The sequence below is a fragment of the Serinus canaria genome, chromosome 22, assembly GCF_022539315.1.
Source record: "Serinus canaria isolate serCan28SL12 chromosome 22, serCan2020, whole genome shotgun sequence".
Classification (NCBI taxonomy): Eukaryota; Metazoa; Chordata; class Aves; order Passeriformes; family Fringillidae; genus Serinus; species Serinus canaria.
Window position 1 is genome coordinate 591309 of NC_066335.1, and position 16850 is coordinate 608158.

Here is a 16850-nt window from a genome sequence, read left to right on the forward strand (position 1 = left end):
GGACAGTGGGAGCTGTCCCTGCCATGGCAGGGGTGGCACTGGGTGGGCTTTGAGTCCCTCCTGTTGATCCACAGGAACGTGAGCCCACACTCCTGGAGACCCAGGGGCTGAGGCAGAGGCTGGAAAGGGTTGAAATTATTCAAATTTGACTTTCAGCAGTTGGTTACTGCTGAAACAGACACAAAACAGCAACATCATGAAAATGCAGTCCCAGCTATTCCCTGGAGCTTTGCAGCAGTTTTGATGTGATTCTGGCAGGGAAAGCAGCTGCTTCCATCCCCAGTGGCTGAGCTCCCTCCTCTCCCCTCGGGATTTCTTGTTCTCTGCCCATTGACAATTCATACCAGCTGCAAATCTGGCCCAATAATATTGATTGTGTGTCTTGTGCTTCCTCTGCGGGCCCTAATTAGTGCCTTGGAGATAATGAGCAGGGAGTTAATGGCAGGGGAGCGGGGCTGCCCCCCTCCAGCCCTGACACTGCTCAGGGCACAGCACTAATGAGCTCCCAGAGCTGCATTAACCCTGCTCTGGCCCTGCCTGGCCTTGCCCACAGCAGCCCCCGAGGGACTGGGAGCCACTGGGACACAGGAAAACCTCTGGGATGAGGAACTGCAGCTCTCTGCCCACTGCCAGCTGCTCTCCTGCCAGCAGCCACCCTGCCCCTGCAGCACCCCTCCCGGGGTGAAGCACTGTGCTCACCCACGGGCACCCACCCGCGGGTGCCAGCGCTGCTGGCCCAAAGCTCCAGCCCAGAGTGACAGAAAGGAGGGGCCAAGCCTGGGCACCAAGTTATCCTCACAAACATTTTCACTCTAAGTTGGGCTTTAGGACCCCCAGGTCTTGGTCAGGCTCTGCTTTGTGTGTGCCCTGCAGGCATTTCCAGATGTGTCCCACGTCTCCTGCAAAGTGTAAATGTGATTTATCCCCGTTTCACACTTTACAGAGCTTTCTTTCCCCTGGGCAGGAAGGATATAGCAAGGGAGCAGCACGTTCCCAGTCCCCAGTGGACACATCCCTTCCCAGGGTGTGACAACACTCCAGTTTCCAGTGGATGTTTTGACCTTTCACTCCTCAGCGCTGTCTGTAGCTGCTGTGTTGGGAACAACTGTCCTTGGGGTGCTTGGCTGACCTCCTGACTCCTTTTGGAAAGGCATTTCCATGGAGCTCTCAGCACTTCAAACCAGCACCAGACTTTTAGTGGCCTCAGAAATGTGGATGCATGTGAAGGGAACACTTGACAGCGCTCAGAAATCCATCCCTGGAGCTCCAGGAAGGGACAGACGGGGTAAAGGTGTCGCTGAAAAGACTCCAAAGCCCCTGGTGGCCTTGGGGGATGAGTGTGGATCTCACCCAGAGCACGTGGAGCTCAAGGGGAGCCTCTCGGGCTGGATGGCAGCCTGGGCCAGCCTTTATCGGGGAGATGAGGAAGGAAACTCTGCCAGGGAAAGGAAAGATTTACCCCTCACATGCTCAGGGTGCAGCTGCCAGGCCAGGACTTATCCTGGCTTTGTTAGCCAGGGGTCAGAGCTGGCCCCTGCCCCCCTGGCTGGGGGAAATCTCTCCCTGGTGCAGAGATTACAGGAACCTGCCCTGTTCCCAGCCCCTTATCGGGACATTGTGTGAAGAGGGCTGAAATATCACATCGTGTTTTTACGCGTGATAAAGCAAATTTTCACAAGCCACACCAGCGGCTGCTGATGGGGCCTCGGCCACCCCGGGCTGCAGGGGGACCTCGGGGACAGGGCTCTGTGTGAAAAGGGCTTGTGAGCCTTCCTCCCCCGATGGGCTCAGGAGGAAGACAACGGGGTATTTCCTTCTCTCTTCACCTGGCTGCCTTCTCTGCTCTTTCCTAAAGGCTGAGCACACCCTGCAGTCCTGCAGGGGCAGCACCAGCTCTGCTCTGCCCCACAAACCCCACCCAAACCTCATTTACTGAGAACCCCAGCCCTGCTCATGGGAATGACCTGCTGGGGAAGCTCTTGCAGAGGAAAGGGGGAACTCCTGCTGCCCTTGGTGGGGATCCTCATGTGGGGAGATGTTGGCAGCGTGGACCCTCCCAAGTAAATGCAATGAGTAAAAAGTTCAAGGCCTGCTTGAACACCTCCCAGCTCCTACACTTGCAGGGTTTGGGTTTGGGATGAGGATTGTCTCCAAAGAAGAGCTCATTTGGACAACTCTGAGCCCCTGCCACCCTACATGCTCCCTGGCATCATCAGACGTTTCTTTTTTCCAGGTTATTTTTCCTGCAGGCCACTGTGGTTTCATAAATCCTGGTGCTGCAGCAAGGTGGCAGGAAAACACAGGGGAAGAGGGACAGTGGGACTGCTGCCAGCCTTTGGGACACTTTTTCCTCCCCAGCTGGGTGAAGAGTTGTTGGTACACCCTGCCTGGTGTGTTTTCTCCTCAAAATCAGCCTGGCTTGGGGGTCTCTTTCAGCTCCCACGTAAAGGAAGGGAGGATGGACTGCATCACTCTGGAATTCCAGGGAGAACAACATGTTCTCCCTGCTCCTGGGGCCTGGACAAGGCCTCCTCAGCCACGGCTGGACACTTCCTGCACGTCCACCTCGCCTCCCCCAGCAACGTGCTCCTCTGGGCAGCGGCCAGGCTAAAAAAGGAAACTTCCTATCGTGCCAGAAACAAAACTTTGATAAATATGAGGGGATAAGTCACAATAAGTGTGACTGGCTTGGGATCCAAACACAATAATGAGGGAAGGAAAGTTTTATTTTCTTGCCTCTCGTGCCTACCAAGCCCTTGGATACCAGAGAGTGAATTCCTAAAGGAATTTATTTAGTGAATACCTGAGAGGAGCAGAACAGACTCTCTGCTCTAGCACAAAGAATGCAGGGAGGGGGGGACTGAAAGGATGGCCTGAAAGGTGCCTGACTTTCATCCCACACTGCACAATTTAACAGATTTGGATGCAATGGGATCTGTGGTTTAGCAACTCTAATTTGAAAAGCCATGTCACATTTAAAGGGAGAGGAAAATCCTCAGCCTGATCTCGGGGTTATCACCTTGGTAAAGCTCTTGTGTCCTCACGGTGCAGTGGGAGGGTTAAGGGCTGAAAAATGTCTTTTTGGAGGTTTCCAAGCCTACAGGACAGGGCTGGAAAGGATCTTTTTTCTCAGTGGTAGACAGTCTGTTGTGCTTTTATATGGCAGGAGCAGCATCACCCTCTGCAGGGGATCCAGAGTCAATGCCCAAAACCTGCTGAGCTGAAAGGCCCCCAAACCCCCAAAACCGTGAGTTTATAATGTCCCCTGCCCCAGGAACAGGAGAGATCCTCTGCTGCTCTCTCCCCAAAAGGTTCCTGGCCTGGCTGCAGAAACAGAGGGAGGGAGGAAATGCAGGCTGGGCAGCAGGCAGTTTTTGGGGATCTCACCTTCTGGGGACTCCAGCAGAAGATGGGCAAGTGCAGAAAACCCAGAGCAGGCTCTGGGCTGAGCAGAGAGGACACCCAGCCCCTCAGGGATGAAGAGGGAGCAGTTTCACAGGTGGTTCTCTGTCTCTGGAAAAAGCCCATTTTAAAGGAAAGAACTCCTCATCATCTTACAGCACCAGCAGCTCAAGGTGCCCGTGGCTCTCTCCCCTCCAGGCTCTCAGGAACTTCCAGCCCACCTGACCTCTGCTGGAAAGTCTCTCTTTCCCAGATGACCTCTGCAAACCCTGCAAATGTTAATGGGTGCAATATCTTCAAAGAGTGCCTGTGATCCTGCAGCCGGGGTTGTTTTGCCTATCGGAGCGGAAGCGCAGGAATGCGCAGTTTATTTAAACACCGTGCACTTGTCCTAATCGTGGGGATTTCTGAGCCTCAGCCAAGCCTTTGCACGTCATTACAGTCTGCTGTGAAGGAATTATTGGCCTCTTCACACTTTTGATCTTTGCAGAAAGGAGCGTGTGGCATTTCCAGCCCAGATGTTCACGATGCTGGACGGAGAAGTTTCTCCCTAATGCCTCACGCTCACACTGCTGAGGAGCTTCTTGCAGAGGTAAAAAATTAAATAAACACTGAAGCAGCTCTGTCAAGGTCATCTGGAATCACAGGAAAGATTGTGAGTGGCAGCTGTGAAGTGGTGGCAGACACTTTGGAACCTCTGGTCTGAGTGTGGGGGTCCATGGATGTTTTGCCTGTGGGAATCTCAGACAGGCAGCTGGAGCAGGGACACTTCTGTTCCCTCTTGTGAAGGCACAATGGGTCCAGAACCCAAACTTCTGAGTGCAATCCTGACTGAGCAGCAGGAAGTGTTGGCCTGTGCTCCAGGTAACCTGAGCAGCTGACTGAAGAGTTGAAATAAACACACCCAAAAAAGCTAAAGGATATTTCTGACATTTCCTGGTTCAGAGCATGAACCAGCCTCTGAGCTCTGCTCTCCTTCCTCCTCCTCAGTCTGTGGGCAGGAGCAGACCCTGGACAATACAAGTCCCTGGCTCTGAACCTGCAATTCCTGAGCATTCCTGCAGCTGCATTTGGTGTCTGTGAAAAGCTGGGTGTCTCCTCCTAGTTGGTTTTGGCACCAGTTTGACTCATGGCTTTAGTTAAGTTTTTTATCTCCTCCTCGAGCATCCTGGTTTTCCTCTCCAGCTCCTCCCGCGAGCGCTCCACGCTCATCAGCCTCAGCTCCAGCTCCCCACTCCTCTTCTTCTCCTGCTCCAGGTCCTGCTTCAGCCTCACCACCTTGGCCCACACCTCATAGTTTTCCTTCTGGAGGCTGCGAAGGGAAACAGAGCATGAAAGGTTGGGTTGGGTTGGGTTGGGTTGGGTTGGGTTGGGTTGGGTTGGGGTGGGTTGGGTTGGGTTGGGTTGGGTTGGGTTGGGTTGGGTTGGGTTGGGTTGGGTTGGGTTGGGTTGGATTGGATTGGACTGGACTGAGTTGGATTGGATCGGATCGGATCGGATCGGATTGGATTGGATTGGATTGGATTGGATTGGATCGGATCGGATTGGATTGGAAAAGGGCTAGGAAATCATTCAGCTCTCAGGGAGTCTAACCTCAGACTTCCTCAGCACCAAAACAAGCCAGAGTTGCTGCCCTGAGCCCTTCAGTGGCCACATAATCCAATAATTCAATAACTGTAATACATTTGTGTTGATAATGGGATAATAATGAGAATATAACAACAATATGTGGGGCTGAGGGTTAGAGCCAATGGTGTAATAATGCTGCAGGTGAATTCTGGAGAGTCTGATGGTCCGATGTGGAGGTAATAACAGGAATTAGGACAGGAGTTATGCAGAGGACTGCAGGAACACTGCAGTGCCCCTGAATGGTGTGTAAGAGCTAGGGAGCGTTGATGTTGGAATAATGCATCACTCACGGCTGCAGTGCAGCATACTGATCTGCAGCCAGCCTGCCAACAGCTGTGTTTTATCCTGGATCACTGCTAGGACATCCTGCATGACCTGCAGCGTCTGCTGCCACAGCACGGGCTGCTCCTGCAGTTACCTTTCCATCTGCCCCTCGTAGTCACTCCTCTGCTCCTCCAAATCCTTCTCCAGCTTGTGGATGACGCCTTGCAGGAACTCCCTGCTGTCCTGCTCAGCTCTGGGCTCCTCAGCAGGGCTGCTGCTGGGGCTGGCAGGCTCCTTTGGCACATGGCAGGGGCTGAAGCAGGGCAGGAATTCCTTCTCGGAGGTGCTGCTGGCAGGGCTGGGGCTGGAGCCGCTGCCCTCCCCGCTCTCTGCCACATTGCTGTCACAGCTGGCAGCCCTGTGCAGGTCCAGCAGCTTAAAGAGGTCATGGGACAGCGTTCTCTTGTGTCCCCCACAGCCCACGGGGCATGGGCTGCTCTTCCAAAAGTCACTGGAGAGGACATCGCTCCTGTCCCTGCTGCCCTTGTCCCCCAGGGCTGCCAGGAAGGATTTCCTGCTGGGTAAAGTCTGGGTTCTTTTCCTTGGCTGAGTTTTCCATGCTCCCAGCATGGCTGTGGGCTCCGGGTCCTCCCCAGGGACGCTGGAGGTGGCAGCTGAGGCAGGGCTGCTGCTGAAATTGGGGGGATCCCTCTGCAAAACAGAGCCCTGGAGCAGCCAGGGCACAGAGCTTTACAAAGGGCACATTGGAACGTGCTGGCCACACTTCTCCATTAAAACCCACTTTGAATGGCACCACATTTACCATCTTTGCAGGGATCCTTTTGAAGCAAAGCCTTTCATCCGCAGTGTTTTCCCCTCACCAGCCTGAGCTGGAAAGGTTTCATGTGCTAGGGCCAGAAAGCTTTGGGAGTTTTCATATTCCCCAGAGCAGCAGATTTTCCACAGGAAAGTGGAAAGTTTATCTACCTCATTTTCCTGATGTAAATATTCCAGGGTGACAGATACAGCTTTTGAACCCATAAATAGCAAATGCTTCTAGGGCTCTCTGACCTGTCAGAGCCTGCCACAATTAACCACACGTTTAATGAACGTGGGTTCATTTATTTATTTACCAGACCCAGCCTTACCATCTGCCTTGGGGTGCAGCCCCTGGGCTCCTCGGCAGCCCCCCAGCCCACGGAGCTGCGAGGGACAGGAGCTTTCTTCTCGTGTTTGGGGGCAGGTGGGGAGGGAGGCACGTCCTTGGCGGGGGGAAAGAGCTTCTGGTGGTCACTGATCATCACTGTCATCACCTTCTGCACCTGGGGCGTGCCTGGGGGAGCAGAGAGGTCAGGGCAGGGCCACAGCACCCCTGCCACCCCCAGGGCTTGTGCTCTCTGAAATGGACGTGCAACAGAAAACAAGGAGTGGAGGGTTTTTGTCACCCCAAACACATTTACAGCCCAGCAGACACAGCTTGGCTCTGCCCTGTGCCCGGGCACATTTCTGCCTTTCCCTCAGTTCCACCACAGAAAATCTTTAATTCTGAGCCTGTGGATGCCTCAAAATGGAAATATCCTCCAGGATATTAAAATTACTCCATATGCCTCAAAATATTCCATATCCTCCAGGACATGAAATTACTCCAGGGGTGCCTTTTACCTCTCATGATGACTGCAGGGTCCTCTACCCTGGGCCTGATCAGGTTCACCCCCATCACCGTGGCCAGGTTGTCCACACTCATCTTGTTGACACTGGAGTTCAGTTGGATTTCATAGAGAAACCTGCCAGGATTCCACAGAGAATATTTCACATTTCAGAGGTGGGAGATGGCGAAAAATCCTGGTGAAAAAGTCCTGATTCATCCTCCCAGCTCTTCCTCTCAGTCACAAGGACAGAAACCCTCAGGACTGAGCTGCTCCCCTTGGAAACAGCTCAGGAAGGAAGGGAATCCCTCCTCAAATCCCCCCAGGCTGGGTGGAACCTGGAGGTTTTGGTGCTCGAGGCTTTTGTCCAGGAAAGCTACACCTGGTCTGAATTCCCAGGGATTTCTGGGTGACTTTGAGGGTGGTGATTCCTGCTCAGGGCGTTTATCCCAGCGGCTGGAATTCTCCTCTACCAAAATCAGGACCTGGTGGCTCAAAGGGGAGCAAAGCACAGCTTAGGGAGGCTCTGCCTGGAGGGGTCATCCCTGGGGTGCCTCAGCATCCCTGGTTTCTGCTCCCCAGCACCAAAGCTGAGCTGCCCCTGCCCCGTGCAGGGCACTGACCTGCAGATGTAGCTGAGGAGGTTGTAGTTGTCTCTGGGGAGGAGGGACAGCTGCTTCAGGAGCTCCTGGTGGCCCTGAGTGGTGAAAAACAGCTCCAGGAGGATTCACAGGACCCAAGAACTGCTGCTGGTCACCCCAGCCATGCCTGTGTGGGGTGTCCCCAGCCCTGGGACAGTCCCAAACACGTGTGGTGGCACTCGGGGGTGACCCTGGGGGTGGTGGTTGATGATCATGGGGATCTTTTCCAAACTCAGTTATTCCATGACTCTGGTTCTGGTTTGCTCCCCTTGGAGCTCCATCTCTCCATGGAATGTTCTGCAGGGCTCAGCAAGGAGGGGCAGCCCCAGCAGGAGCAGGGTCCCCCCCAGCCCAGCCTGAGCTCTGATCCTGCCTCATCTCCTCCAGCATCTTGTGGACATTCAGGACATTTTTAACCCCAAAGAGAAGCAGAAATTGAAGCTTTAAAATTCACAAACCCCTGTGGCCAAGTCGGGAAAACCCCTCTGGTTTTGGGGCAGTTTTTCTTTTCAATTTTCTCCCTTTTTCTCTCCCCAGATTCCAAAGCGTTGCTGTGTGCCCTTGGACCCTGCAGCTCACAGCGTGCCCTGGCTCTGAAACTGATTTTAAGGCCGGGAGGAGGAAAACAAAAGCACCTCTACCTTTGTCTCGTCAGCCTCCAGAGCCTGCCCACAGAGCAGGAAATCCTCGTACTGCAGCCAGGGCACCACGGGCTCCGGCAGCTCCCGCAGGTACAGCTTGAGCAGGGAGGCCACGGTGTGGACATCGGTGTCCCTGCAGGGAGCAAGGGACACTCAGAGCCAGCAGGGCGCGACACAGGGACTGCCTCGACCTCCCTGCCCTGCTTTGTGAACAGAAAATCACTTTTGTTTGTGGCTCCTGCTGGATCCCCTCTCCTCCTCAAGCCCTTCTGGAGGGTTCCTGATGGAGTCTCTCCTCCTCAAGCCCTTTTGGATCCCATCTCCTTCTCAAGCCCTTCTGGAAGGTTCCTGATGGAGTCTCTCCTCCTCAAGCCCTTTTGGATCCCATCTCCTTCTCAAGCCCTTCTGGAGGGGTCCTGCTGGATCCCCTCTCCTCCTCACTCCCCTCTGCAGGGTTCATGGTTCCTGCAGGGCTCTGGGGGTGGCCCTGGCTGCTTTGCCCTGGCACTGGGGCTGGGTTGGGGCAGCAGTGTCACCTGCTGAAGGAGGGTCTCTCCCCGGCGTCGAAGGCGTCGCGGAGCTGCCGGACCAGGCTGTCCTGGCCGGGCAGGCGGAAGATTCCCTCCTCGGCCACGCCGTGCTCCCGGATGAACTCAGCGCTCTTCTGCACCACCATGGGCACCAGCTGCTGCCCAAGCCTCTGCTCCTGGGCCATGGTCTGTGCCAGGCACTGCCCGAACACCGCTGGGGACACAGCTCAGCTCAGGGTGTGCCTCCGCCTTTTCCACACTCTGGGCTGCTACAAAACTCTAAGCTTGACATAAAGTGTCTGCAGCTCTCCTCACTGCATTCACAGGGGTGGAGAACCAGGGAAAGGGGAGAAAAACCCTTCTCCCAGCTCCCATTCCAGGCAAAACCCTTCTCCCAGCTCCCAGCTCAGTCAGGCAAGACCCTTTCCAGGCCAGAACCAAGGACAGCACTGCAGCTTCAGGCCTCAAAATTAAAAAACAACAAACTGAGGCTCCGGGGAGGGCTCAGAGCCCCTTCCAGGGGCTCCAGGAGAGCTGGAGAGGGGCTGGGGACAAGGACCCGACACGGGGAATGGCTTTCAGCTGAAGGAGGAGAGATTTGGTTGGGATGTTGGGGAGGAATTCCCAGCTGGGAGAGGGGGAGGCCCTGGCACAGGTCCATGGCTGGGTGTGAGGAGGGTGAGGGTGGGACCCAGGCAGTCTGGAGAAAAAATGGGGGCAGAAAGGATGGAATTCACAGAAATCACAGGAAGAATGGGCTGGGGAAGGCAGGGGCAAAGCAAGGAAATCAGCAGGTGAAAACCAACATTTTTTCAAGGCTTTTTCCCTGAATGGGAGTTTTTCTCAAGAACATTTTCAGGGTGAGAAAGGAGGCTGAAGAAGAAGATGAAGCCAGGCCAGAGATGTTCATCCTTGGCTCTCCTCAGCACTGCAGCCCCAGTTTCAGGGATTTCTGAGCCAAACCCACCCTGCTGCATTCCCAGGTCAGCATTCCCCGGTTTTACCTCCCGAGGCCGAGCCCAGCGCCCTCCGGAGGGATTTCACCCACTCCTCCAGCTCCGCCTGCGAGCTGGCCATCAGCACGCAGGGCTCCTGCCCCGCCCGCGGCTGCTCGCCGGCCACCCCTGCCAGACAGAAAAACACATTCACTGGGCAGGAAAACTCATTTACAGGGCAGAAAAAACACATTCACAGAGCAGAGTGGGCTGTCCTCACCCGGGATGATCTCAAAGATGAATTTCCCTCCTTCCTCGGCGTTGGTGGCCAGCACGTTGATGGAGCTGCCCTGGAGAGCCAGGCAGCCCTAGGACACAGCAGAGCCCTGAGTGCCACCTCTGCCAGGCCAGGGGGGCACCCAGGGGCGGCCCTGCCCTCCCACGCCTTGCAGGACATCATTTATGCAGATATATACCTATGTAATAGATTCCTGTGTATATATATATATACTCATGTATATTATATATATAGTATATATATATACAGATATATTTGTGAATATATGTACAGGTGTATTTGTGCAGATGCACTACAGGGATTTCAAAGCAGTAAGGCCACTTTGTAAATGCCATTTTTTTCCACTGAAGTGATTCTCAGAAGGAGAAAACCACTTCTTTTTGCTCTTCCCTATTTTGATCTCACTTCTTATCTTCTTTTAGCCCTTGTTGGGAGTGGAAGAAGAGAGAACAAAGGAGAATGGACTTGGGAAATGTTATTATTAATTTTTTTTTTTAATTTTGTAGAGAGAACAGCTTTTGCAGCAGAGGGGACTTTTCCCTGAAATTTTTCCAGAAGAGAAAAAGGTGGTGAGTACTGTAAAAGTGAGTTATGGCATGGAGAAAATGGTGGGAAAATAATAAAATAAAATAAAATAAAATAAAATAAAATAAAATAAAATAAAATAAAATAAAATACAAAATAAAAGAAAGTAAAATAAAGTGAAATAAAATCTAAAATACAAAAAAAGGCATTTAAAAAAATAAAATAAAATATGCAAAATAAAAAGAAATTAAAGTAAAATTCTAAAATACAAAATTTAAAAATAAAGAAATAAAATAAAATAAAAAATAAAATAAAGTGAAATAAAATCTAAAATGCAAAATGCAATAAAATAAAATATTAAATTAAATTAAAATGAATTAAATTAAATTAAAATACATTTAATGGGCTCATGGAATCCCCGAATGGCTTGGGTGGAAAGGCCCTGCAGTGCCACCCCTGCCATGGCAGGGACACCCCAGCGGGACCCCCCGGCTCCCCGGCCCCACCTGCGGCTTGGCCTCCTCCTCGTCCTTGTAGTAGAGCAGCTGCTGCCCGCGGAGCACGAAGAAGCGCAGCTGCCAGTTCTTAACGATGGAGCGCTGCTTGCGCAGCCAGCCCAGCTTCTGCGGCCGCGGGAGAGCCGCGGGCTCCGCGCTCAGCACACTGCGGGAGCGGGCTGGGGACAGAGGGACACGGGCTGGGGACAGAGGGACACAGTGTGGGGACAGAGGGACAGGAGTGTGGGGACAGAGGGGACACTGGCTATGGGGATAGAGGGGACACTGGATATGGGGATAGAGGGACACAGGGAGTGAGGACACGAGGAGTGGGGACAGAGGGACACAGTGTGGGGACAGAAGGACACAAAGTGAGGACAGGGGGACACTGTGGGGACACAGGGACACAGAGTGGGGACAGAGGGACAGGCCAGGCTCTGGGCCCCACACTCTGCCGAGGCCTGGCCCCATTTGCAGAGGAAGTGGCTGCAGTGGCTGCCAGGCTGAGCTTCCTTCTGCCTGCGTGGGAGCAGCTGCCTCCCAGAGAGCACAAAGCCATGGCTGGGGTTGTGTTTGGGGTTATTTCCATGGAGTGTGTGGGGTTTGCACCCTCCCCGGGGCAGCAGCACAGCAGAGTGACCCAAAGGCTTTGGAGGTGCCAGTTCTGCTCTGGGCTAGGGCAGAACTCACAATTGTGGGGCTGGGAAATCTCCAGGGATAGAAAAACACCAGCATGGGTTGGGCGCTGGGCAGAGCAGCATCCCTGTCCCCTGTTTGTGTGGCTCCATGGTGGCACTGCCCTGGGGCACCCCCAAATGCCTGGCAGGGGTCACTTCCAGGGGGATTTTGGCCTCTGCAGCCCCCCAGAGCCAGCCCAGCTGGGCACAGTTTGCATTTTTGGCTGCCCGGCAAGAATGAAGCCATGACTGCAGGGAATGGGGGCTGCACTGGGTGATTTCCTGAGCTGGAGAACCCTCAGCAGCCAGAGCTGCAATCTTCACCTCAGGGGTGTCCCCACGTCCCCTCCCAAAGCCCCCCAGGGCAAGGAGCCCCTCTGGGGGAGCCCCCCGAGCGTTTCCTGCCCCAACAGACTCCGGGGTTGGGCATTTCCTCCAAACCCTCCTCCCCCAGCTGGGAGAGCTGCCCCAAAACCAGGAGGGCAGGAGAGAGGCCACGGGGCCACCATGGCCCAGAGCCTTGGCCGGGGCAGGAGCCCCCCCTGGCACCCCCATTGCTGAGGAACTGCAATAGAAAAACTGAAAGGGGTTTCACCAGGGAATTTCTGTTTCACTGAAATCAATTTCTTTGCAGTTCTCCAAACGCTGCCTCAGGCAGGGCTGGGGGAGCAGGGGAAGTGTCCCCAGGCCACGAGGAGCCAGGGAGGGTGGTGGCAACCTGCAAACATTGCAAACATTTGCAAATGTGACTTTCACATTTCTGCAAATGAAGCCACAGCAGCCCCGGAGACAGTGCAAACACACAAAGCCACACAGAGTCACACAAACACAGAGTCACACAAAAACTCACACAAACTCACTCATAGTCACACAAAAACTCACACAAACTCACACAAAGTCACACATAAACTCACACAAACTCACACAAACTCACACATAAACTCACACAAACTCACACAAACTCACACAAAAAAACTCACACAAAAACTCACAAAAACTCACACAAACTCACACAAAAACTCACACAAACTCACACAAACTCACGTTCAACCCAGCAGCTGGAAGCTGCAAAAAGCACCAGGGGTTTCACCACAAGCAGATTTTCTTGAAAAAAAGACAATTCCTGGTACCAACCCAGGCTCAAGCCTCTGTCCTATCCCCACCCTCTGCTCCTCAGCACCTTTGGTGTGCCCTGGCTTTTTTTTCTGACTTGACTTCACCCACTGCTCCACAGCCTCTGGGCAAAAACAAATATAAATTATCCCAGGAATGAGGAGTGCAGGGTGCCTCTGCGATAATCCGTGGGCATTTCTCCCCCAGCCTGGGCCTGAGCCTTTGTGCCTCAGGAGGGGCCTGGGGGGTTTCAGTCCCCCCAAACCCGGGTTTTGGGGGCAGCAGCCCCATCCCCCTGCTCCCACAGCATCCTCGCTGACAAATTTGCCAATCATTTCTTTGAAATCATCTGCTCTGTCTCTAAAGCGGCACCAGGGGCCAGTGAGGCAAAATCTCAGCTGGGGTCAGCCCCAGGTCCCCCCAGCCCTGCCTGGGCCCTGCAGACATGGAGGGGCACCAGGGGCCTGCACAGAGGAGCCTCACGGAGGAGCCCTCACAAAGGGGCCCTCATGGACAGGCCCCAAGGAGCCCTCATGGAGGAGCCCTCTCGGAGGGGCACCAAGGAGCCCTCACAGAGGGGCCCTCACGGACAGGCACCAAGGAACCCTCACGGAGGAGCCCTCACGGAGGGGCCCTCACGGACAGGCACCAAGGAACCCTCACGGAGGAGCCCTCACAAAGGGGCCCTCAGGGAGGAACCCTCAGCAAGGGGCCCTCACAGAGGAGCCCCCACAGAGGGGCACCAAGGAGCCCTCACAGAGGACCCCTCACGGAGGAGCCCTTACCAAGGAGCCCTCACGGAGGGGCCCTCATAGAGGAATCCTCACCAAGGAGCCCTCACGGAGGGGCCCTCACAGAGGGGCACAAAGGAGCCCTCACAGAGGGGCCCCATGGAGGAACCGTCAACAAGGGGCCCTCACAAAGGAGCCTTCATGGAGGAACCCTCACCAAAGAGCCTTCACAGAGGAGCCCTCACCAAGGAGCCCTCACCAAGGAACCCTCACCAAGGAGCCCTCACAGAGGGGCCCTCACGGAGGAGCTCTCACGGTACCTATTTTTGCAGCGTCCATCTTCAGGTTGAAGTCCCAGTTCCGTGGCAGCTTGAGGGACATGCTGGATTGGCAAAGTTCTTTTTTTTCCTCTTTCCTCAAGGTGAGCTCATTTAGGAGAGGGGCTGGATCCAAGCCCTGATGGTCCCCTGGGGGTCCCCCCACCAAGAGCAGCGGCTCGGCGAGGCTTGGTTTGCCAGCGAGCTTCCTGCCTCTGAGAGCAGCAAAAACCCCATAAAAGTCCTTTCCTGCCCTGCTTTCCTGCCCGGCTCTGGCTTGCCCAGCCGTGCTCTCCGCTGGTGCCAGCTCTGTCCCCCTTGTCCCCTGTCCAGGCCCGGGGCCACCAGCCCAGCCTGGGGCCGCTCCCCGGGCGCCGCTCGGGGCATTTGAGGAAGTGGTGTCAGCAGCTCTGCGTGTCCTCCCGGGGCTCCCAGAGCTGCCCCGAGCAGGAACAGCCCAGCCCGGGGCCCTGCGGGTGCCCTGCAGAGGGGCAGAGCTCGGGGACGCCCAGGGTGACACCGGTGCCCATCCTGGGCACCCCCAGTGGCACCGGGGATGGGGTTTGGCTTTTCCTTTGCAGCCAGAGGGGGATGGAACGGGGAGGAAAGGATGTGGAAACCAGAGGGGAGAGCACCAGGGGATGGTGGAGATGTGGAGTGGGCTGGGAGGGAGCTCAGAGCCCACCCAGTGCCACCCCTGCCATGGCAGGGACACCTCCCAGTGTCCCAGGGGGCTCCAGCCTGGCCTTGGGCACTGCCAGGGCTCCAGGGGCAGCCACAGCTGCTCTGGGCACCTCTGCCAGGGCTCCCCACCATCACAGGAACAATACCTGTTTCATTTTAATAATTTTTTAATTGTTTCATGATAATGTTTTGGTTTTAATTTTAATATTTTAATTTTAATTTTCAATTTAATTTTTTTTTTAATTTTAAATTTTTAATTTGAACTCTGCAGACAGCTGAAGGAGCTGCATGGGCTCATTGTTTTGCTCCCTTTTTCCTCAGCCTGGCTCTGGAGCAGCCCTTTCCCAGCTGTGTCACAGGCAGGATGTCACAAGGCTGAACGGAAACTCTGCCTGAGCTCAGCCCAGGCTGGGCCCAGCAAAGCTCAGAGCTCAGCCCAGGCACCCCCAACCTGCCCTGGGACACCCCAGGAAGCCCCAGCTCAGGAGAACAGCAGGATTCCCTCTAAAAATGCAATTAAACTGGCACAGGATGGGGGGAAAGCAGGGGGAATCTGCATTTTTCCAGCATACTGAATATTGCTGAATATTGAATGTAGCTGACTATTGAACATTGCTGACTATTGAATATTGCTGAATATTTTTCTCCAGGCAATCCCTGAGGAAGGAGAGCACAGGGCAGGGAATAGGGAATGTGAGTCTGGAAAACGTGGAGCAGCCACGGCGCTGAATGAAACTCCTCCCAGGTAATGGAATTTATATTTATTTAACAGTAACATACAGTATATAAATAGGGTAAATACTTTAAAATATACAATATTTCACATTCGAACATTCGGTCAAAGGAAGGCAACTCTACGTGTGCAGCTAGAACTGGAACCAAAACCAAAGCACAGAGAAAGAACAGCCAGGGCTGGAGAGCAGGGGCTGCACAGGAACACAGAGCTGCCTCGGGGCTTTGGGGACACAGCTGTCCCCAGGGGGGGCTGGGGGGGCCACCCAGCACCCAGACAGGGCAGGGGGACAGGGCAGGACCCCCCCAGCCAGGCCTGGGGGCTCCCTGCTCACAGGGGACACAGGGGACACTCCCTGGAGGGGACATTCCCCAGGAGGGGACACTGGGATGGCACAGCCCAGCTCTGGGGATGCTGCAGGATCCCAGCTCCACCGGAGAGCTGCCCCTCAGCCCAGGGGCACTGCTGAGCCCAGGGAACTGTTTCACCCAGGCTGATCCCAGCTCTGGTGCTTCCCTGAGCAGGGCCAGCCCCACCTGGGCTACCACCAGGCAGAGAAAAGCACAATTCCCACCCAGGTCTCCACAGGTCTGGCCCAGCCCTGGGTCAAACCCGTGTCCAAACCCAAAACACACCTGGGGGTGCCCAGTGTGCCATCCCCACGGGCACTGTCACCTCCCTGGCTGCTGGCCAGGGACACTGGTGGCTCCACAGCAGCCTGGGACCTTGACAGGGGGTCCTGTCCCCTCCTCCCAGCTGGCAGCAGCTCCCCTCTCCTGCTCTGCTCTGAACCTTTGCACTTTCCCTGCTCTGAACTCTTTTCTGTGCCAGGCTGAGCTCCAGCCCTGCAGACCTGCCCTGTCCCTGGGGTCACTTTGTCCCCAAAATTCCCCAGGTTCAGCAGACCTGCCTTTGTCCCTGGGGTCACTTTGTCCCCCAGAGCCCTGCAGGGCCACGTGGGCTGCTGCACATCCCTGGGCATCAGAAACAGCCAAAGCCAGGCCAGCAGCTTCCATCCTTCCCAATCTCTCCATCCCAGGCCCCATCACACCTGCAAGATGGTCCCTGCCCACAGCAAAGGAGGGGGGACAAGATTTAACCCCCTCGATCCCAAACCCAGGGTCCAACTCAGCTCCCCAGCCCTGTGAGCTCAGCTGCACGACCTGCAAACCACCCCAAACCCCAGCTCCCTCCCCCCTCCCTGCCTCCACTGTTCCCACTCTTCCATGGCTTTTAGGGGATTTTTTCCATGCAGGAAACCCTTCCCAGGCAGCTCTGTCTGTGAGGAGCAGCCCGTTGGAGGGATGGGGCAGGAATAAAACTGGCCAGGGAATTTCTGATCAGGGAATGTCTGATCAGGGCATTTTCTAATCAGGACATTGTCTGATCAGAGAATTTTCTGATCGGGGAATTGTCTGATCAGGGAATTTTCTGATTGGGAATTAATTTCTGATCAGGAACATTTTTCATCACAGAATTATTTTCTGATCAGGAAATTTTCTCATCAGGGCATTTCTGACCAGGACATTTCTGATCAGGGAATTCATTTCTGATCAGGGAATTCATTTCTGGCAGGGCAGCCAGCCC

General features: G+C 54.7%; 1 protein-coding gene across 3 annotated transcripts; it reads right to left on the minus strand.

The window, feature by feature from the left end:
- Positions 1–2708: 2708 nt before the first annotated feature.
- ARHGAP25 (Rho GTPase activating protein 25) lies at positions 2709–14261 on the minus strand. 3 transcript variants are annotated; one of them, XM_018922655.3, is made up of 11 exons: positions 13850–14261; positions 11018–11187; positions 9969–10056; positions 9758–9877; positions 8760–8967; positions 8224–8356; positions 7565–7638; positions 6958–7079; positions 6444–6628; positions 5450–6021; positions 2709–4714 (listed from the first exon to the last, which is right to left on the minus strand). In XM_018922655.3, the coding sequence occupies exons 1-11, from the start codon at positions 13908–13910 to the stop codon at positions 4504–4506; spliced, it is 1944 nt and encodes a 647-aa protein (XP_018778200.2). In that variant the 5' UTR covers positions 13911–14261; the 3' UTR covers positions 2709–4503. The 3 variants fall into 3 exon arrangements, with proteins under 3 accessions (XP_018778200.2, XP_018778199.2, XP_050838996.1); XM_018922654.3 differs by having other exon boundaries at positions 11018–11208; XM_050983039.1 differs by lacking the exon at positions 13850–14261 and adding an exon at positions 13244–13478 and having other exon boundaries at positions 11018–12345.
- Between the last annotated feature and the right edge of the window lie 2589 nt (positions 14262–16850).

Coding starts and splice junctions, on each gene's coding strand:
- ARHGAP25 (XM_050983039.1), bottom strand. CDS start 11,479: ATGGGGCCAGGCCTCGGCAGAGTGTGGGGCCCAGAGCCTGGCCTGTCC. Junction 10,057..11,017: donor AGGAGGAGGCCAAGCCGCAG/GTGGGGCCGGGG, acceptor GCTGTGTCCTAG/GGCTGCCTGGCTCTCCAGGG. Junction 4,715..5,449: donor TACGAGGGGCAGATGGAAAG/GTAACTGCAGGA, acceptor TTCCCTTCGCAG/CCTCCAGAAGGAAAACTATG.